Source organism: Pygocentrus nattereri, chromosome 15, assembly GCF_015220715.1.
Source record: "Pygocentrus nattereri isolate fPygNat1 chromosome 15, fPygNat1.pri, whole genome shotgun sequence".
Classification (NCBI taxonomy): domain Eukaryota; kingdom Metazoa; phylum Chordata; class Actinopteri; order Characiformes; family Serrasalmidae; genus Pygocentrus; species Pygocentrus nattereri.
In genome coordinates, this window is record NC_051225.1 from 5,550,971 (window position 1) to 5,573,170 (window position 22,200).

General features: G+C 42.3%; 1 protein-coding gene and 1 long non-coding RNA gene across 2 annotated transcripts; both read left to right on the forward strand.

Moving 5' to 3' along the window:
• The first annotated feature begins 303 nt into the window (after window positions 1-303).
• tbxa2r (thromboxane A2 receptor) lies at window positions 304-19,671 on the forward strand. The gene is made up of 3 exons (XM_037545124.1): window positions 304-394; window positions 9,383-10,268; window positions 17,574-19,671. Exons 2-3 carry the CDS (start codon window positions 9,477-9,479, stop codon window positions 18,750-18,752), a joined length of 1,971 nt encoding a protein of 656 aa, XP_037401021.1. The 5' UTR covers window positions 304-394; window positions 9,383-9,476; the 3' UTR covers window positions 18,753-19,671.
• Window positions 19,672-20,269: 598 nt separating this feature from the next.
• On the forward strand, window positions 20,270-21,858 carry LOC108424949. Its single transcript, XR_001857673.2, has 2 exons — window positions 20,270-20,795; window positions 20,871-21,858. It is a non-coding gene; the product is annotated as an uncharacterized LOC108424949 (long non-coding RNA).
• Window positions 21,859-22,200: the final 342 nt, after the last annotated feature.

Sequence of the window (22,200 nt, forward strand, 5' to 3'; positions counted from 1 at the left end):
TCAGGCCAATCTAAGAAATCAGAGAACATGACCACTTTAAATAATTACATTGAAACGCGGCCCCAGGAGACTCAATGGCCATGTTTTGACTCTGGGGTCCACCGCGCATTTGGCTGATGCTGGACAGAGGCTCTGAAGAGGTGCTATTCACAAAGCCGTTTGTTTATAACCCACCCGTATTCCGGCAAGTGCCGGGCTGTTTCAGAGGACGAGCTCCTAGCCAATCCCTGCATAGGGGGCGTGGCCTGGCGGAGTACGGACAGCCCACCCTGTTCAGCGTCAGAAAAGCGTGAAGAGAAGCGTTTAGTCCAGGAGCATGAGGCGAGTCTGAGAGATAACAGCGAGGCTGGAATGCTGGAGTTCCACCCCTGAGCGATGCAAACGCCTTCAGATGGTAAGAAATGACGCTTCTACCAAATATTATAAAACTGCGGATAGAACTACCTCAGCTGAACTGGAGCTCAGACTTCATAAGCCGCATAAGCCAAAGAGAACTAGGCTTCCTACCAAGTCGTAGCTGCAGTAACTCAGCATGTGTGAACAGTTAGGAGGCGACATATGATTTCTGTCTTCATACTGCACTACAGGCTGCTGCACTGTGGAGGACTAAGCACACAAATAGTTCTGAGATCCAGCTGCTGATCAGTTGTCAGGGACAAACCTATAGAATCTCCTATATAAAAACCATTCCATTTAGTATTCTGCATAAAGTGAATACACTGCACATTTGATTTCATAGGCAAGTGCCTTTTCTGTCATACCTTGTCTAAATTATTCATTAATAGTGACTTTATGCTGTTTAAAGGTTTAGGTCTAAGGTTTTAAGTCTGTTCTGATGATCAGACCTCAGTCAAAGTTTGCCAGTTTTGGGCCTTTTCAGCTTTTTCGTATCATATATCTGAATAAGTGTAAGTGTACAGTCGGCTACATCTCAGCAAGATGTTATTAGATTTACATTTATGGCATTTTGCTGACGCTCTTATCCAGAGCGACTTATACTTAGATCATTTTACACAGGAAGGCAAAGGTGCTGTTAGGAGTCTTGCCCAAGGACTCTTATTGGTATCGTGTAGGGTACTTGCCCTGCTGGGGGATTGAACCCCAGTCTACAGCGTAGAAGGCAAAGGTGTTAACCACCACACTAACCAACCAGCATTAGGAGAGATAGTCATGCATCTACTTTCTTTCATCAGCCTGAGCTCTCTGTCTCTGTCTTGAAGGGGAATCCCACCAATATTGGAAAAAGTTCAGGATAATTTATTTGTAGTTATGAGTAGTTTGATGTGAAATGGGTCGTGTAGAGCAACTTACAGACGCACATTTCTGCCCAGTGGTGGTGATGAGAACCAGGGGTCGTGACTATCCAAACCCCCGGTGAACCTACACATGTCTTCTGAGCCTTTATATGTCATGTTGGCGGTGGTAAAATCTGGAAAATTTGAAAAAAAAAAGTTTTCTTTGGGGATTGTTTTGCCTTACAGGGCCCTTCGTGTATCTCTGTGCCATGAATGGCTTTTAAAAGTACATTTTAGGCCAAAATCTTACCTCAAAACAAGCGAGAAAGGGACAACAGGTAGTATTTTCATGAGGATTGCATGTTAACTTTCTATGATGTACAGCACAAAAGGTGGGGCACTTCTAGTAAAAAGACTAGTCATGTACAAAGAACACACTTCTGCACATTTTAATGCAGAATAGCTCGTTATTTGCTGAAATGAACATATTGGGAAAGAAATAAAACATACAATTAGGCAAAAACACATTTCATGTAACTAAAATTTGCCGAACAATGTTGTATGTTGTGCTTCCCTCTTGTAGAGAATGTGTTAACTTACTGCAATTTCGCCTAGAAAATCAACAAGACATGTCATTTGACCAGGGATGTTCATGCAACATACTGCATACGACTGTAGCTTTTAGAGGCATTAAACTCTTCGGATGTCTGGTTCCTATCACCTCCACTGTGAGCACTTCTAACTCTAAGTTTCTTTAAAGCAGAGGATTTCCCCTCCAACCGCTGTGTCTTAATCATTCAGTCATGCAGAAGTTAAAAAAAAAAAAAAACACTTTAAGAACTAGAAGCGTCCTGCTTTATTCTTGTTACACTGTTTTTCCTGAGGCCCCCATATAATTTGTGCAGTTTTATGTGAGCTTTAAGTGGGCTGCTTGTTTATGAGACCACATTCTGAGTTCAGAGTGAAGTAAGGGTCATTAGCGGTGAGGCTGGTGAGTGGAGACCCTGCACATTCCTGAGGGCAACCCTGCTAGTCGGGACTGCATTTCCCGAAAGCGTCATTGAGCAACCACCGTGGAGAGAGAGTGTCCAGGATGATAGTCTCTCTGTCATTTAATTATGGTAGATGTTCAGCGAAGCTCTTGGGAAACACATTCCTGGTCAGCCTGGACTTACGGTTTGGCTGCCTGTTAGGTCATCAGAAATTGTAGAAAGATGACGTCGTCTGTTTTGATCATTCCCGTCAGATTTCATTGTTTGTTTGATTGAGCTTCCTGTTTATATGTACACCAACAGGATGAATGCTACTTCTGAGATCAGATGTGATAGCAATTCATTTTTGCCTTTTTTAGCCTCTTTTCCCCCTTGCATTTACTCTGAACCTGTGTTGTTTCATCAGGGTCATAATTCACATGACTATCCGCTGCCAAAATCCAATACTTTCCACTTAAGGAGTCAAAAAAAACTTACAGCAGTGTTACAGTCTGACCAAAAAAGTCTTCTTTTGAAAATGAATGTTTCTTTGCAAATAAACACGGGAAATGCTTGTAGGAGTTCTCTCAAGATGTTCATGTTTCTGGAAAGTGACCAACAATAGAAAGCTTTACAATGCGCCAGCACTCTGCACAAGGAAAACCTGTGCAACAAAACATGGAAAAGATGCAATCAAGTGCAAACTGGCTTAACGCTTGTGTGGTGTTTAGGTCTGTGGGACCCATTTTCAGTCTTTACCAAAAGATAAAAATATGTGATTATTATTATTATTTCAACTTCAGATTCCTGGCTCGTTTTCTGTGAAGAACAAAGACTATATTTCCAAAAGTATTCACTCACCCATCCAAATCATTGAACGAGGCCTGCAGACGGCTTCTACAGACATTAGTGAAAGAATGGGTCGCTCTCAGGAGCTCAGTGAACTCCAGCGTGGTACCGTGATCGGACGCCACCTGTGCAACAAGTCCAGTCGTGAAATTTCCAAACTTCATGTGGCCTTCAGATCAGCTCAAGAACAGCATAGAGAGCTTCATGGAATGGGTTTCCATGGCCGAGCAGATGCAGCCAAGCCTTACATCACCAAGCGCAATGTAAAACGTGGAATGCAGTGGTGTAAAGCACCGCCACTGGACTTTAGAGCAGTGGAGATGTGTTCTCCGGAGTGACCAATCACGCTTCTGTCTGGCAATCCGATGGACTACTCTGGGTTTGGCGGTTGCCAGGAGAACACAGTACTTGTCTGACTGCATTGTGCCAAGTGTAAAGTTTGGTGGAGGGGGTTCATGGTGTGGGGTTGTTCTTCAGGAGTTGGGCTCGGCCCCTTAGTTCCAGTGAATGGAACTCTTAAAGCTTCAGCACCAAGAGATTTTGGACAATTTCATGCTCCAAATTTTGTGGGAACAGTTTGGTGACGGCCCCTTCCTGTTCCAACATGACTGTGCACTACAAAGCAGGTCCATAAAGACATGGATGAGCCAGTTTGGTGTGGAAGAACTCGACTGGCCTGCACAGAGTCCTGACCTCAACCCGATAGAACACCTCTGGGATGAATTAGAGTGGAGACTCTGAGCCAGGCCTTCTCATCCAACATCAGTGTCTGACCTCACAAATGCGCTTCTCGAACATCGGTCAAAAATTCCCATAAACACACTCCTAACCCTTGTGGAAAGCCTTCCCAGAAGAGTTGAAGCTGTTATAGCTGCAAAGGGTGGGCCGACATCATATTAAACCCTATGGATTAAGGGGATGTCACTCAAGTTCATATGTTTGTGAAGGCAGACGAGTGAATACTTTTGGCAATATAGTGTATAAAATAACCCATTTTCAGTGTCTTCACTCTGTTCACCCCCTACACATTTATATTGCACATGCAGTGTTGGGTGAACGTGCGGGGAGTAAAAGTGTGGAGGTGCTGTGTCCTTTACTCTGTTCTCCTCCTACATGGCCTGCTGGTAGTGTGTGTGTCTGTGAGTATATCTTTGTACGTGTGTGTGTGTGTGTGTGTGTGTGTGTGTGTGTGTGTGTGTATCTGACTGTAGTTTAATTTATTTTGCACAATTTAAAAACTACACAAACAGACCTAACACTCTTCTATAAGGCCACTGCCTAAACAATAAAATTACACAATATAATAAAAAAAAACTAAATAATATAATAATAATAACATAATAATGACAAACCTCAAATAACTGAAATATTAGCATTGACGTAACACAAACTAAAACATTTTAATGTGAATGTGCACAAGAGCGCCCATGCATATTAACTCCTAAGCAGTAGTAATAACAAACATCACAATAAATGAAGCAAATAAAACAATAGAAAATAACTGCATTACAGATGTTAAGTGATCTTTTAAGTATCTTTTATAGGATTTTAATGAAGAACAGTTTTTTCCAAATGGGAAAGCCTGTTCCACATTTTAGTGCCCCTAAATCTTACTGAAAATTGACCTCTACAAGTGAGAAATTTAGGAGGATGAAGATCTGAAGATTGACCAGTTCAATATGGATGAAGGTCTGAATTTACTGTGAAATCATTTTAAACTGCTGTGGAATATTCCCCTCAATTATAATATCTTATAAATCAAAAGACCTATTTGAAAAATGTTAATATCATAAATTGTAAGAATTTCAGGTTTCTGAAGTAGCAGCAGATGACGACTATAAATCTGATCGGGTTGCAGTTCAAACAAAACATTACTGAACATGGACAACATGGACAGGCTGCTGACTGGCTACAGCTGCTAAAGAAGAGCACTACGCAGGACACGTGATATTTTAAACATCTAGTGTTTTGGCATAAATCGTTATGACTGTATTGATTTAAATAAACAATAGTGCGGTGGGCCCACCGGACCACTGATAAACAAGCACATCAACACCGTACAAGGGTTAAAAAGATCTGTGGACCACCTTACTTGTGTTCACACTTGTGAAGTGTGAAATATCTTTTTCTGAAATATATTGGTTGATTTTCTATGATTAAAGCATCAACATCTGTATGTTGCATAAATGCTTCTTAGGTCTGTATGAAAGAATTCCTGTTTTGTGAGATAATTTGGGCTAATATCTAAAATTGTAAAGGGTTAAAGCATGTAAGCATTAAAGATCCAAGACGTGCTGTTCGCTTCCTTGTCCATGCAGTTCAGTGCTGCAAAAACAGACCAGTGTGATGTCACAAAAACCAGCACATTTACATATACCTGCTTATTCAGTCCCCAACAATTTAGCCCATTCACACTCAGGCCCAATCCCATTTCACCCCTTACCACTTACCACTTAGCCCTTAACCCTCTGTTTTAGGGTGTCCCACTTTTAGTTGAGATGGAGGGGTGGGGTGTTAGGGCTACATGGCCCACCAAACAAGTTTTTCAGAGTCTTTTCTCTTTTTCTGTTTAATGTAATTTCAATATTTTGTGATCGTTTTCTTCATAACAAGCATGAAAAATCGCTAGTAGCTTGCTAATGTTTTGGTAGCTAGCGAGCTCATTTTTCCATTCCACCTTAAGTAGTCCAGCAGTTCTGATGCCTAAAGCAGCAGAATGGAACTTCAGCACCATTTAAGGTGGAACGGGAAAATTCTAACAAGAACCTGGTGAATAGCTGACTTCAGCTTCGTATCACCAAGTAATTAGTGGTGGGCCATAATAAGTAATTGTCGTATCCCCCTCCTAGAAATCATATGATGCCCTAAATGTAACTAAAGCCCAGCAGTGAGGAGCTGAACTTTTCCCTTCTCTGCTATCACTGAACTCGGGCCGGGTCGCCTACAGAGCAGCGCTAGTAGCTGTTAACGAAGCAACATTCCCATTTCGTAGGACAAGCTTTCAACCATTCCAAGTAAGTCCATTCCAAGGGGTTAGGGTGACACTTGAAAACAAGGGGTAGGTGTAAAAAGAAGAAACGGGATTGGGCCTAAGTCTATACATAGTTTTGGCCTGGACAATACAGTTTGGCCAGTCAGAAGAGAGCTCATTTACATATGTCTGTTTTAAAGGTGGGCTCACATGAAAACAGCCTATTTAATAAGGGATAAAGGGAGGTTGTGAAATAGCCATGAAAAAATGAATTATGACTGTTTTTGGTACACAAAACCACACCAACATGATAAGATGACCTCAGAAAAAATAAAACACAAGAAAAATGTAGAACAGGGGACCTTACATTTCTGCCTGCTGTCTTAACAAAAGCTTTTCTCTGACATTGTCAGTTTATATTGGGGTATAAACGGATTAAATGTTCTACATTTTTAATAAACAATAATGACGGAGAAGCGGCTTAGAAAATGGATGGATGGATGGATGGATGGTATTGGGTTTGTATATCAAGTTGTTTGGGGCTGTTTGTGTTTATTCATTCATCAGGAAATGTTTGCTGACATTTTCCTGTTTAACTGGATTTAGTGCAACGCAGTGCATGAAATGTTATGAAATGATCGTTTGTGATAGTAAGTTTTAAATGCTGGTGCTTTCAGCCAGGTGAGGCTTGTCAAACACTCAGAAAAGGAATTCCTCTTAGGGATGTGCTTTTCTAATACTGATATCCAAGCATCAGTGAGAGAGTTAATAAATGAATATGTGACTAATCACACATAACATCACAAATAAAAACAAAACAAAAAGGACTGTAGGGCTGTAGCCTTACATTTTGTTTTAAAATTAAACAGCGTAGATAGGAATTCGTTATAAAACATGGTTTTAATTCAAACATAGCTGGTAGGTTATCATTTTAGATGAGTAACAGAAGCTGCCCCTTCAGAGGAGCTGATGAGCTAACACTAGAGCGAACCGGTGTGAAGCCCAAGCTCATGTCTTAATTTCATGTCCCGAGGACCAAGTAAGATCAGGATAGAGATGGACGGTGTATGATTAAACTCCACACCTGTACATCATTGAATGCCAATGAGGAATTATCCTCAGTGCATCCTTCAGGTAGAGGTGGGCACCTCACAGCTAGAAGGGCCTGGGTTTGATTCCCCGGCCGGGTGCCTGGGGTCCTTTCTGTGTGCATGTTCTCGCCGTGTCTGCGTGGGTTTCCTCCCACAGTCCAAAGACATGCAGTCAGGCCAATTGGACATGCTAAATTGCCCCTATGTATGTCTGTCTGTCTGCCCTGCGATGGACTGGCGACCTGTCCAGGGTGTATCTTGCCTCCTGCCCAATGACCGCTGGGATAGCCTCCAGCACCCCCCTCGACCCAGAAAGAGAAGCGGCTTAGAAGATGTGTGTTTGTGTATTTATTCTCTCTTTGCAAGGAAACATGTGGTTGGGAAGTTGGGAAATGTGCATATTATGACATATAATGAGTTCATTTGTCATAATATTGATACTGTCCACACCTTCAAGTTATTTTGTCAGAAAAGTGTTTTCTCACACTGTAAAAATGATTCATGTTTTAACTTAAAAAACTAAGTAGCCTAGTTGCCTTAAATTTCTGAGCTCAGTGAATTCGAAAAGTGAACTAACAGAACAACAATCAATGTTTTACATTCTGTGAACTTACGTGAACTTGAGTGAAAAGTTTAGTAACTTTTACTAACTTTTTAAAGCTAAAACATCGAGTCATTTTTTACAGTGCACTGTTTCTGGGCCCTAGCTAACTATACACTAGAGTATATTAGTGAGCTCTCATCTCACGTCCTTAAAGAGTTTCTCCATTCCTTAGTCCTCAAAATGGGGGAGAACTTGGACGGTTTTGCCCTTTAAAATCCAGGCTTATTACATACTAAGGTTTATTATTGAGTAACTACAGGGAACAAACTGGCTGAGCTATGCTTAGGTTATAGAAGCGAATAAACCTTTAGGCCTGCCAGTGGCCCTGACCATGTAAGTGGTTAAGAGGTAAAGACGGCGGACGCTATGTGACGCAAAAAAGCAAACAGAGACATGAATACTCTCCTGTGTCCTAAAGCTGATGAAACTCCGACTTTTACAAAATGCCTCATCTTTCTTAGAGTCTCGGTAAACAAGTATAAACGGAGAGAACGAGAGAGAGAGAAGGAGAAAACTGGCAGAATGAAGACACTGAGGGATGGGGGTGATTAGCTGAGCATACAAGAAATCCACACTCATCTTGTGTTTATGGAAAGTGCACATTCACAACTGTATAAACATCAAAACATACTTGAATAATACCACTCGTCTTATTCTCCGTATTGTTTATGCGGTTTGCTGTGGCGGCTGCTCACAGAGATAACCTTAACTAACATTAGGTAGGAGAGGGACGCCAACATGGCTAATTTATGACTGTGTTCAGTGTTTCAAACTGGTCGAGATGGGCGTCGTCATCAGGGCGGGATCAATGGTTGACTGATTTGCATATTGTTTTTTATTTTGCCTTTAATTTAACCAGGTAAGCCGTGAAGAATATAATTACACCGGCAGTTGTGATGTAGTTTCAGCGCAGTTCAGAGACTGAACTGATAATAATGACGTTGGGAAGGATGACATTGATTATTACAAAGTAATAATAATAATGATAATATTATATAATAATAAGGTTTTAATTAAAAAGGGTGTCGTTTAGAAAATATAAGTGGTGGTTAGTCTTCAACAGTGCGTCCTTGGCAGTGTGCTCAGATTAAGGTTTGGCAAATTGTAAAGTGCACTGTAATTCATGCTTACTTGCAGATATGCACTAAAAACACAATACTAAGGCTTATTATTTAATAGCTACAGAGACTTCAATGCAAACTGGTTCAGCTATTCTTAGGTTCTGCTGGGTTGTCGATGAGGACCCAAATAGCGATTTCACTGACACCTCCAGCCCCCTTGTTGACCTCTTTCCAAGCCGAGTTTTATTGATTTTATTTATTTATTTATTTTATTTATTTACACTTCTGTAACCTAAGCTCCATTAGTTTGCATTGAAGTCACTGTAGTTAATGCAAAATAAGCCTGGAATGTTAAGGGGTTAACCAACTCAATCAAATCAAGCCTATATGCACAGCATACATATACATAACATACATATCATGTTTCATTCAAATGTCTTCAAGTATCATGAAATTATATTTCTACCATATTAACCCCCCCCCCCCCTTTTTCTGAAAAAATAGCACAGCTACTTCATGTTTACTAACACAGCAACAGTATACAGTACTGAGCAGCTTCAGCTGTACACAGCCCTTTGATTAACCATGTACTCCGATCAGTTTGGCAGATGTGGACCGAGGCCTACAGGATGAAGTGAACACGTGTCAGAGGATCTTATCAGGGGAAACGTCACCACCTCACTCTGCTAGCATAATGGCAGGCAATAAGTCCATTGCATACTGTTTCCCACTCAACGCCACCTATTACAATTATTCCAACAACAGCACCGTCGCCTCGGCGTACTTCTCCGCCGTGTTCAGCATGCTGGGCCTCAGCTCCAACCTGTTTGCCTTGATAGTGCTGGTGAAGACCTTCCGGCACACCAAAAGCCGCTCCCGCTCCTCGTTCCTCCTCTTGCTCTGCGGGCTGGTGGTGACCGACTTCATGGGCCTGCTGGTCACTGGCTCCATCGTGGTCTCCTTCCGCATGACACACTTCAGCTGGATGTCGGTAGACCCCAAATGCCACTTCTGCAACTTCATGGGCATGTCCATGGTCTTCTATGGTCTGTGTCCGTTGCTCCTAGGGGCCACAATGGCTGTGGAACGCTTCGTGGGCATCAATTGGCCTTTCGCACGCTCCGCGAACGTTCCCAAGAGCCGAGCCTGCTATGTGGTGGCCGGGGTGTGGGTGACAGCCGGATTGATCAGCCTGCTTCCTATCATGGGCCTGGGCAGCTACCACCTCCAGCCGCCTGGCTCCTGGTGCTTCCTCAACATCAGCAGCCGCTTCCCTGTGGACATGGCCTTCTGCCTCATCTTCTCACTGGTGGGGCTGCTGTCGCTGTTCGTGTCCTTTGTCCTCAACACTGTGAGTGTGGTTACACTGCTGAGGGTCTGCTGTAGACAGGACTCCACCCAGCGGCGGAAAGATTACGAAGTGGAGATGATGGTGCAGCTCATCTTGATCATGGTCATTGCTTCCATCTGCTGGTGTCCGCTATTGGTAAGTGCTTCAGCTGGGTGGAAAGCAGTGCGCTAGGCGGAAGGGAATCTATGAGTTCTTATACAATTTATATACAGAAAAGTTGTTTTAAAACAGGATCTCTGCAGATTCCTTTTCTGCTTATGTGATTGTACAGAACTTCTCTCTGGCATTTTGTGATGTTTGAAGAATAATTTGGGGGAAAATCTATTTTTTACAATGTACACCTTTGCCCAAATATAGTCAAGCAGTCAAAACATGGTTGATGTCTGCAATTTGCTTCTTTTAACATTGGATATGTGGGGCTAATATAGCTAACCACTTAAATATGCCACGTTTCTACAAATCTTAATGTATCAGTTAAAAAAAAAAACAACAAAGCACTAAAATGTACCACAAGCAAATGTTTGGGCACCCTTTCAATCAATTCACTAGTGCTTTTTTTAAGGTCTCAGAGCTTATTGGAGTCATTGGGAATTAATCCAAGGCAGATGTAGTAGCTACCTTAGTGGTGTGGATGGCATACTAAAGACCAAATATTACATAAACCATTTTATTTGTTAAAAACATCATTTCATTGATTTTTAGTCATTAGATTTTTTAATTACTCAATATTTTTGTGATCTAAGCGGCTGATGAGGATCTGAAGCTAAAGACAATTGGTTCTTACAAAGCAAGGGAACACTTCCCAAATTATTTCACTGCCCAAATTATTAAGGAATAGTTCAAGGGAACTGTTGAAGTCAAGACAAGATCTGGAAGATATCTCAGAAAAAACTGCTGGTCACATACACTTTGCGGAGCAAAGCCCCCACATTTTTTGGCTCGCATGGGAAAGGGGAAATGTTGACCTACTGAAGGGTCACTGGAAGACAAGCTTAAATAAATCTAATCACAAAGGTAAAAATCTGAACTATGCAACGCATTTTGAAATCAAAGAAAAGAGGTTGGCTGTTCCACTAAAACATTGTCAAAATCCACCTGTACTATTTCAGGAAAGAAAAGATGAACCTTTTGAAATGTCCCCTGAATTTAATGTTACGATGACTGCTGGGATAGGTTCCAAGCAGAAAATGGTGTTAACGTCTTTTCATTTAGAAAATGGACAAAATGTGTAATTTTGTCTATAATGATGGACAATTTAGGCTTCAAGACGGCTGCTACTGGAATTTTATAGATAACAGTATGTGATCCACAATGTGCAGTGATACGGAAAAGTTTGGGTGCTCCTTAATTTAACGTATGGGGGTGGGGGGCTGTGCAAACGTTAGGGCACTTTTTATACAGTTGTTCTATATTTCTGCATAAATATGACCTAAAACATCATCAGATTTCCACACAAGTCCTAAAAGCAGATAAAGAGAATCCAGTTAAACAAATGACACAAAAATATTATACTTGGTCATTTGTTTATTGATCCAATATTACATATTTGTGTATATTGTGTATAACTAATATTATATATTAGTTCATTTGAAGGTGAAATTAGAGTCTGGTGTTTTCGATCAATGGGATGACAGTCAGGTGTGAGTGGGCACCCTGTTTTATTCAAAGAACAGGGATCTATCAAAGTCTGCTCTTCACAACACGTTTATGGAAGTGTATCATGGCCCGAACAAAGGACCTCAGAAAAAGAGTTGTTGATGCTCATCAGGCTGGAAAAGGTTACAAAACCATCTCTAAAGAGTTTGGACTCCACCAATCCACAGTCAGAGAGATTGTGTACAAATGGAGGAAATTGAAGACCATTGTTTCGCTCCCCAAGAGTGGTCGACCAACAAAGATCACTCCAAGAGCAAGGCGTGTAATAGGCGGCGAGGTCACAGAAGACCCCAGGGTAACTTCTAAGCAACTGAAGGCCTCTCTCACATTGGCTAATGTTAATGTTCATGAGTCTACCATCAGGAGAACACTGAACATGGTGTGCATGGCAGGGTTGCAAGGAGAAAGCCACTGCTCTCCAAAAAGAACATTGCTGCATGTCTGCAGTTTCCAGAAGGCTATTGAAAGAATGTTTTGTGGACGGATGAGACCAAAATAGAACTTTATTTGGAGAAAGGGAAACACTGCATTCCTGCATAAGAATCTTATCCTGTCTGTGAAACATGGTGGTAGTATCATGTTTTGGGACTGTTTTGCTGCATCTGGACCAGGACGGCTTGCCATCATTGATGGAACAATGAATTCTGAATTATATCAGAGAATTCTAAAGGAAAATGTCAGGACATCTGTCCATGAACTGAATCTCAAGAGAAGGTGGGTCATGCAGCAAGACAACGACTCTAAGCACACAAGTCGTTCTACCAAAGAAGGTTAAATTAAGGTTAAATAACTGGGTTCTTTTTATCTACTTTTAGGACTTAGAAAATCTGATGCTGTTTTTCATATTTATGCAGAAATATAGAAAATTCTAAAGGGTTCACAAACTTTCAAGCACCACTGTATTGTATGATTTTGATATGATGTATTAAACACAACAAATACATTGTGCAGAAAAATACCACAAGTCAGCTTATGATGTTATTTCTTATAGTATATTATGCTTTTTATCTGGAACATCAGAGTTTGTGTTCAGTGGTATTGTGATGGAGACCTGGCTAAGTGGGACTGGGCAATGACCAAACTGGGGGGAAATTAAATACGAAGATATTTCAGATAAATCATCAAAATGATGACGAATGAAGTTTAAAACAAATGAAGTTTGAGTGGATTTGGCTGCTTCACTTCTCCCTAAGAGCTGTACTTCAGGAGCAGGCCCGGCTCAGGAAATGCGCTATGTTCTGTAAGGCAAGAGGCGTTACTGTGTTGGGTGCTGATAAGGCGAGTGTGGAAGAACCATCTCCGGTGGAGGACAACACAGGAAGTCCCTCCCTCCAACTCCACAGACACATGGCTCTTACACTGCACGTCCAGTCCATGCTGTTAAGACTGCTGGTCTAAGATACGATCATGTAAACAGCGCAATTCGATTGTCATGGTAATTTTGCTTGCTTCAAGAAATTTGTTGTAAATTGTGGTGAAATATGCAGTCCAGGCAGATTGGCTGGGCTATTTAGGATAGTTGGCCATGTGTGCACTTAGATCACTCCGCCGACTCTCACGAGGTTTTTTGCAGCAGTTCCATTCCAACCAAAAGGCGACAGCTTTATAACACCAAAACAAAGACTTTATGTCAGACTGTGCTGGTGTACATGAAAATGGGGCTATAAATGGACTCGAACTCATGAAAATAACTTGGTTTAGTCCTGTTTCTTAGATTAAGAACTAGGCTATTGTGTGCATGTAAACATGGTCAAATGTCAAAAAGGACAAGAATACTGAACTGTACTAAGGGGCCCCTTCTTCATACAAACGTAATTATTTGAATATTAAAGGCGTAAACCTGTCTTAGCACAGAGACTCTTCTCCCATGACTTTGATTATGAATTGCTGTGAATCTAAAGGAATATTTAATTATGAATCGAAAAGAGGTGCACAGCTTTGCAGGTGAATTTTGGGCAATAATGTCAACCAATCAGCACTCTATAGCAATAATACCAACCAATCAGCACTCTATAGCAATAATGTCAACCAATCAGCACTCTATAGCAATAATACCAACCAATCAGCACTCTATAGCAATAATACCAACCAATCAGCACTCTATAGCAATAATACCAACCAATCAGCACTCTATAGCAATAATACCAACCAATCAGCGCTCTATAGCAATAATACCAACCAATCAGCGCTCTATAGCAATAATACCAACCAATCAGCACTCTATAGCAATAATACCAACCAATCAGCACTCTATAGCAACAGCACTCTATAGCAATAATACCAACCAATCAGCACTCTATAGCAATAATACCAACCAATCAGTGCTCGGTAGCAGTGATGCTAACCAATCAGCGCTCTATAGCAATAATACCAATCAATACTAATTGATGTGCAGGCTCCACTTAAACTGCCTCTGCTTTGGGAAATGTGGCTCCAGGACGCAGAGAGCGTCTAATTTGTGATGAGGAGATTTCCCTGCCATTGACTAACCCTCTTTCTTCTGGACAGATATACATTTTGAGGACTGTTTTGTCTGCTGTGGACGTCCACCCCGATTTTGTTTTGCTCTACCTTCGATTGGCCACCTTAAATCAGATATGTGACCCTTGGATTTACATCCTCTGTCAGGAGTCTAGACTGAGGCGAGTAGATGACTCAAGCCTAATCCAGATTAACAGCGACCATCTCACCTGCGAGCGCTAACTGGTCTGCAGTGAATTACACTAAAGCCTCATCTCCAAAACGTTACCGATCCAGAATGGCTTCAAGCTGCTAGTGCATTGAGCAGTAGCGGAGGCTGTAGTGCACTGTAGTGCCTTGAGTGCATAGTGCTTAAGCTTCCATGCCAAATGACATTGACCATTAACCTTCTCTTTTTCAGCATCTCAAGCCTGGCGTCCATTAACCACCAATGTATTTAGGACATTTAGGGATGCACTGATAAGGGAATTGTGCGCCGATGCCGATTTGTGGTGTTTTTCATTCATGTGTCTGCAGATGCCGATTTTAACGCACTATAAACAAACGCTTATAAATCAAATAGCAAAAGCTACATTTAGCATTTTGTTGCTTTCATATCCAAACCTTACAGCTGCTGGTGTTGTGGGTATAAGGTGTCATCAAACTGGAGTCATAGTATGGTATATTATTATTAGTATAGTATTGTTATTAGTAGTAGTATATTCTTAAAAATACAGTAACTACCCCTCTATATATGAACACACAACCTTTTATGTTCTCTGTACATTTATTTTCAATTCATATTAATTAAGTGCTTATTTATAGTTGAGTCGTTCTCCGTTTGGAGTGGGAAACCATGTCACGAAGGTTGCAGAGCTTATAAAATGCTTAAAATATTAACAGTCCATTGCAGGGCAGACAGACAGACAGACACATTCACTCACCCCTAGGGGCAATTTAGCAGGTCCAAACAGCCTGACTGCATGTCTTTGGACTGTGGGAGGAAACCGGAGAACCCGGAGAAACCCACGCAGACACGGGGAGAACATGCAAACTCCACACAGAGAGGACCCCGGTTACCCGGCCGGGGAATCGAACCCAGGCCCTCCTTATTGTGAGGCGACAGCCCTATCCGCGTCTTCAGAACCCTTATGTTACATTTTATCACAGTATTTTCAGCTCTACTAAACGGCTTCTTTGGGTCGAGGCTCATCAGAGAGGAAGTCGCCGTCACTGGTGTTACACCATATTCACACAACATCAGTGACTGTAAATATTTTTGGAATTAAACTCTCCGTTTTACATATATGCTAATAGGAGATGTTAATGATGTTAATGGGCTTGTTAAGATTATAAGTTTTGGGATAAAAGAAAGATTTTTTTTTTATGTATCCACCGGAATTCCCACTCCAAATGAGAATGACCCAGTCACTTCATTTATATCCAAAGTAGCACTACAGAAATGCACAACAATAGTGTTGATAGTTTGTTTAATTGACACAAAATACTCTGCACTGATTAAATCTGTAAGGAAACCCAAATAGGTCTGTCTTCGATAATTAGGGCTTGAAGAATCGATTGCTAATGTCTGCAAACATCCAGAAAGGGGGGTTCTCACTGGTTTTCTTGTAGATGGAATATCAAAGTTGAAACGTTTATTACCACAATATTTCAGTAAAACCACCCAAACGAACTTTTCACTTGGCAGAGTTTTGAAATTCTTGTTTTGGCAAAAACGTAAACTGCATAAAAATAAAATGCTGGGAAGTGAAGCTTAGACTGCCAGTTACATCCTTTAACGTCTCTTTCAAATCAGGCGGCTTGTGAGTTCGGCTGCCCGGCCTGTTTAATGGTGGGGGAAACACTGAACCACTAGAAATGGCGCAAAATTTCTTTTATTAACCGGAAATTAAATTGAAGTTTTTCCTTCTCCTGAAAACCATTTTGGAAATGTAAGGTTTTGTTATGACAGCAACAATTTGCTTATATACCATTAAAAATGGAGCAAAATGAAAAAAAAAAAGAACATTTTGGGGCGTAGCAACCCAGAATCGCCCAAACCGTCTTCTCTTTCTCATCACAGTAAATCTATCATGGAATATCAGTTTTGTACTATTGGTCAAATCTGAGCTTTGGTCCGGTGATGGTTATTAGTGATATTATTCCAGTATCATCGTGCATCCCTAAAAATGATATTCTAAGCATCTCTAACTCATTCCATGCTTGTACTGTCCTGTTCAGCATGTGTCATTGATCTGATGATGTTTGTGAGTGCGCGGTGAGTCTGACTCACTGGTTTGCAGTCATGTTGACCGACTGACATGCATCTGCTTTTTCATTATGTAAATATGTGCAGGTCACATTGTTATAGCTAGTGACGTCTAAGAGAGATTGACTGTGTGAATGAGGAGAGCTTTCTGCCCTTAAGGCAGCTTTACCCAATTAGAGTCACCATTTATGCAGTTTGCTTGTTGTTCTTTATTGAAATCTTCATGACTAGTTGGTGATTCTCTGTGACTCTTACAGTCCAGCTGAGATTTTCCCTTCAGCTCAAACACAGTAACAGTAACCTGTGGTGGGTGATATTTACTCACTGCCAGGAGTCACGAAAAAGATAAAGCGAGTTTCAGAAGATCTGAACAAAAGAGTGTGTGTGGTGTGTGTGTGTGTGTGTGTGTGTGTGTGTGAGAGAGGGGGGGAGGGGGGGTGCATGTGTGCATGTGTTCACCTTGAGTTAGACCTGCATGTTTTCCATATTCCATATTGAGTTAGTTGCTTTCAGTCTGTATCCTCCAGCTAACTGACCCTCTCTCTCTCTCTCTCCCTCTCTCTCTCTCTCTCTCTCTCTCTCTCTCTCTCTCCCTCTCTCTCTCTCTCTCTCTCACCCTCTCTCTCTCCCTCTCTCTCTCTCTCTCTCTCACCCTCTCTCTCTCCCTCTCTCTCTCTCTCTCTCTCTCTCTCTCCCTCTCTCTCTCCCTCTCTCTCTCTCTCTCACCCTCTCTCTCTCCCTCTCTCTCTCACCCTCTCTCTCCCTCTCTCTCTCTCACCCTCTCTCTCGCCCTCTCTCTCTCTCTCTCACCCTCTCTCTCGCCCTCTCTCTCTCTCTCCCTCTCTCTCTCACTCTCTGTCTCTCTCTCTGACTCTCTCTTGTTGTTATTGTTTTGTTCTTGTTCTTGTTGTTGTTGTTCTTCTTTTTCAATATACCACTCTCCATCACCCTCTCTCTCTCTCTCTCTCTCTCTCTCTCTCTCTCTCTGTCTCTCTCTCTCTCTCTCTCTCTCTCTCTCTCTCTCTCTCTCTCTCTGTCCATTTTTCTATACACAGGTGTTTATTACACAAACTGTGCTTTCGGACAAAGCACTCAGTGTCCACGGGCTATTGCTCTGGATTCGATTTGCCACATGGAACCAGATCCTGGACCCCTGGGTCTATATCCTCTTCCGCCGATCCGTACTGAAGCGTGTGTACCCGCGCATGGACTGGTCCCGGGGCTCCATCGCCAGCCTCTACCCCTCTTTCTCCAGCTCTATGCGTAAGCTCACGCGGGCCTCCCTGGGGGCCACCAGCAGGCTCGGCGAAACGGAGCTCAACGGTCAAAACTCCCAGGAGCTCAACGGTCAAAACTCCCAGGAGCTCAAAGGTCAAAACTCCCAGGAGCTCAAAGGTCAAAACTCCCAGGAGCTCAACAGGCAAAACTCCCTGGAGCTCAATGGCCAAAGCTCCCAGGAGCTCAATGGTCAAAACTCCCAGGAGCTCAATGGTCAAAACTTCCAGGAGCTCAACAGGCAAAACTCCCAGGAGCTCAATGGTCAAAGCTCCCAGGAGCTCAATGGTCAAAGCTCCCAGGAGCTCAATGGTCAAAGCTTCCAGGAGCTCAACGGTCAAAGCTCCCAGAAGCTCAACGGTCAAAACTCCCAGGAGCTCAATGGTCAAAACTCCCAGGAGCTCAATGGTCAAAACTCCCTGGAGCTCAATGGTCAAAACTCCCAGGAGCTCAATGGTCAAAACTCCCTGGAGCTCAATGGTCAAAACTCCCAGGAGCTCAATGGTCAAAGCTCCCAGGAGCTCAATGGTCAAAGCTCCCAGGAGCTCAACGGTCAAAACTCCCAGGAGCTCAACGGTCAAAACTCCCAGGAGCTCAACGGTCAAAAATCCCAGGAGCTCAACGGTCAAAAATCCCAGGAGCTCAACGGTCAAAACTCCCAGGAGCTCAACGGTCAAAAATCCCAGGAGCTCAACGGTCAAAAATCCCAGGAGCTCAACGGTCAAAACTCCCAGGAGCTCAACGGTCAAAACTCCCAGGAGCTCAACGGTCAAAACTCCCAGGAGCTCAACGGTCAAAAATCCCAGGAGCTCAACGGTCAAAAATCCCAGGACCTCAATGGTCAAAACTCCCAGGAGCTCAACGGGCAAAACTCCCAGGACCTCAACGGGCAAAACTCCCAGGAGCTCAAGCAGGAAGATGCTCTGTTACCAGTGCAGAGAACCTCTCCTAACTCCTAATCATTTCTATTTCTGTTATCATTCCGGACCTGTATTTTCACGTTTTTCCATTTAAAGCATCATGGGAAGGTATGAGGAGGCGTCTGAGCCCTGCGTGCGTTATATGTATTTTTTTTTCTTCCATAAAATGCTCTAAAGCATGTTCTGAAACGACCTCTTCCAGTGTTTTTTGACCTTCACCACCCGAGAGGGCTTCGTTAACCGCTTTGTCAGGCTGAATTAAGTGGATTCTGTCAGTGACATATGTTTCGAATCCTCCTGAGATAACTCACTGATGAGAGCAGCATGCTGTGGACTTGGATCAGGCTGTGTGGGCGTTGACCAGCGCTGCTGGCCACTGTGGCTGAGTCCTGCATAGCAATTGTTTATCTATGTGCGAGTGTTATGTATTTGCAAGGACGTAACTGATGACTTACAATAGGAGGGAAAGAAATGGGACGGATACATTTCTGGAAATATGATCAAAAACATGCAGCTTGCTTTATGCCACAAGACTTAGTGTTAGCGACCAAGCTGACAAACAAGACAAACTCTAGGCAGTCGACACATAATCATAAGGCCATATGATTACTATTGGTGACTTTATAGTCACCCTGAATTGTCATGCGTGCAAATAATGTGTGGATCCAGACATCAAAGCACTGTTTTTATCATTTCAGCTTCAGCTCAGTTTGTAGTGAAGTGTTTCTCCAGCTCACAGTGCGACATCAGGGCTTCTCAGCTCCATATTAATCCACACTTTCACTGCACAGAGAAGCACAGATCAGATCCAGTTGTTTGTGTCATGTGATCTGAGAAGATCTGGGAGTTTGACTTCTTATTTATAGCCCAAGCTCGTTATGTGTTGCTCTCTCTTTGCCCTGTCCTCAAGTCTGAATGCCCTAAAGACAAAACGACAAGAAATTCTGTGACAAACTGACGTTAAGTGTGTGGTGCTCTCTGTTTTAGAAATCGTTTTAGATTTTAAAAGCCGTGTGTTGTAAACCCAGCCTGACCGAAAAGTAACATTGTTGGCCAAGTTGGTTTCATTTTCACGTTTTCCAATTTCTTTCTTCAGTATCATTTAAACGGTGGGCGAAAAACAGTAAAAGGAACAATATGTAAACACTGATCAGGCGTAACATTATCCTCGTTTCTACTCTCATTGTCCATCTTATCAGCTCCACTTACTGTATAGCTGCACTCTGTAGTTCTACAGTTACAGACTGTAGTCCATCTGTTTCTCTGATACTCTGTTACCCTGTTCTTCAGTGGTCAGGACCCCCATGGACCCTCACAGTGCAGGTACTATGACCAGGTAGGAGTGTCTAATAGAGTGGACAGTGAGTGGACACAGTGTTTAAAAACTCCAGCAGCACTCCTGTGTCTGATCCACTCATACCAGCACAACACACACTAACACACCAGCACCACGTCAGTGTCACTGCAGTGCTGAGAATGACCCACCACCCAAATAGCACCTGCTCTGTGAGGGTCCATGGGGGACCTGACCACTGAAGAACAGGGTAAAAGGGGGTAACAAAGTGCACCTATATAGTAAATGGAGCTGATAAAATGGACAGTGAGGTGGTCATAATGTTACGCCAGCATTATAACGTGTAAGTTATAATGCTGGATTCTCCTGCAACAGGGATACAGCTGGTTTGTTCTCTGTTAAATTGTTCCAGAGCAAAAAGTCTGTTTGCGTCTTGGTCTGTGAGACCACCCACTGCCCAGTACTTCCCATAACCCGGGTTGCCAAATATGAAACAAATAGTCAGGCGAACACAGCGTGCTGCAACCTAAAAAGCCTTGGCATCATTTTAAAGAGCTCCATGACCAGAGATGGAATAAAATACAAGTTAATATCGGCGATGCATTTGAAAGACAGCTTAGAGCCCAGAAAGAATATAAGACGGATACCAAGTTGGCTGATTTTCTCCTGTACAGGTAAACATTGAGCTCCAGCTAAGATTGGCTAATTTATCACAGCTAGTAAGGATGGGCATTGCAAGTAATTTCAACATTTAACTGTATTTGAATGTAACTGCTGCATCATTTAAGGTGGAACAGAAAAATTCGAATAAGGATCTGGCGAATAGGCTGAGGCATCAGAATGTAAGTGCTGCACCATTTAAGGTGGAACAGAAAAATTCGAATAAGGATCTGGCGAATAGGCTGAGGCATCAGAATGTAAGTGCTGCACCATTTAAGGTGGAACAGAAAAATTTGTATTTGACCTTGTGTGTGGTAGTTTTACAGTCCTGGCATAGAGCTGCCGCTGCCCTTTTCCGTTCCTAACAATTAACTGAAACCTGGTTAGCCTACGGCTGATTGATATCGTATGTAGGAATTCCAGGTTTAGCGTGAGCTTTTTATCACAACATTTTTCCCACCCATTGTAAATCAAAACATGACTGATGCCATTGTCCCTTCCTGCCCATTGGGAGAGCTTGCTTGGAAGTATCTACCTAGTAACCGCTGAGAAAATCCTAATTGGACGCTTTTCCATTGGGTGGTTTTAAAGATTTGAAACCTTTTCATGTATTTCATTAGATTTTTTTAAGGCCTGGAATGCCCTGAAGGTTCCACGCTGCATTTTTATTGATATATAGTTATATTTAAGCTTTATATTAAGGGGAACAAAATTCTTTTCAACAATAAGGGGATGCATTCCCCCATTCACTTCTTAAGTCACCCACCTGTATGTGTGCTTTTGAGGGAGTTCTCTTGATGCTGTGAATTTAGAACCACATGAGGCCCTATGCATTTTATTTATTAGAAGAGCTCTCTGTAGCTGGCACACTCTGAAGGTGGTCCCTAGCTTCTCAGCTATCACACACTGTCACCCACTCACAGCATCCAGTGTCCAGGCCTAAACACTCTCCACATACCCACTGTATTCACAGCGAAGGACCACATGCCAAGTTTAACAAACTTTCATCCAAACCTCGCGCCATGAATCAAGCTCTCAGTTCCAAAGTGCATGATGTTAAGCTGCTTAGCATTCAGAGTAAACATGGGCAGAATAAATGGTCTTTCACTGTCATATATTTATTCTCAGTATAAATACATGTACGGATCACCTGTTCTGTTTAGTCACAAAACATAAAACCATTGTATCGGCCTCTTGTGTAACCCTCCTTTTGTTTGGATTGCTTTTGGAAACAATCAGAAATGTTCTACACATCCTGCGCCAGTGAAGAAGCACTCAGCAACAACACACATGGAACGAATGAACTGATTTCAGTCCATATCCACATGTGGAGCTTGTCATCTGAGCAGAAGAGAAAGGATTGGAGGCTTCTGGTTCAATGTTTTCCTGCTGACTCATTTGCTGTCAAGATTTTTTCCGCTGTTTTGCTTCTAACAAGCCCCAGTGAAGCCTTCAACAACAACTTGCCCGCCCGTGACCCTTCATAGGAATTTCCATTGATATTTAACATTTCTGTTAAAGTAAGATAATAAG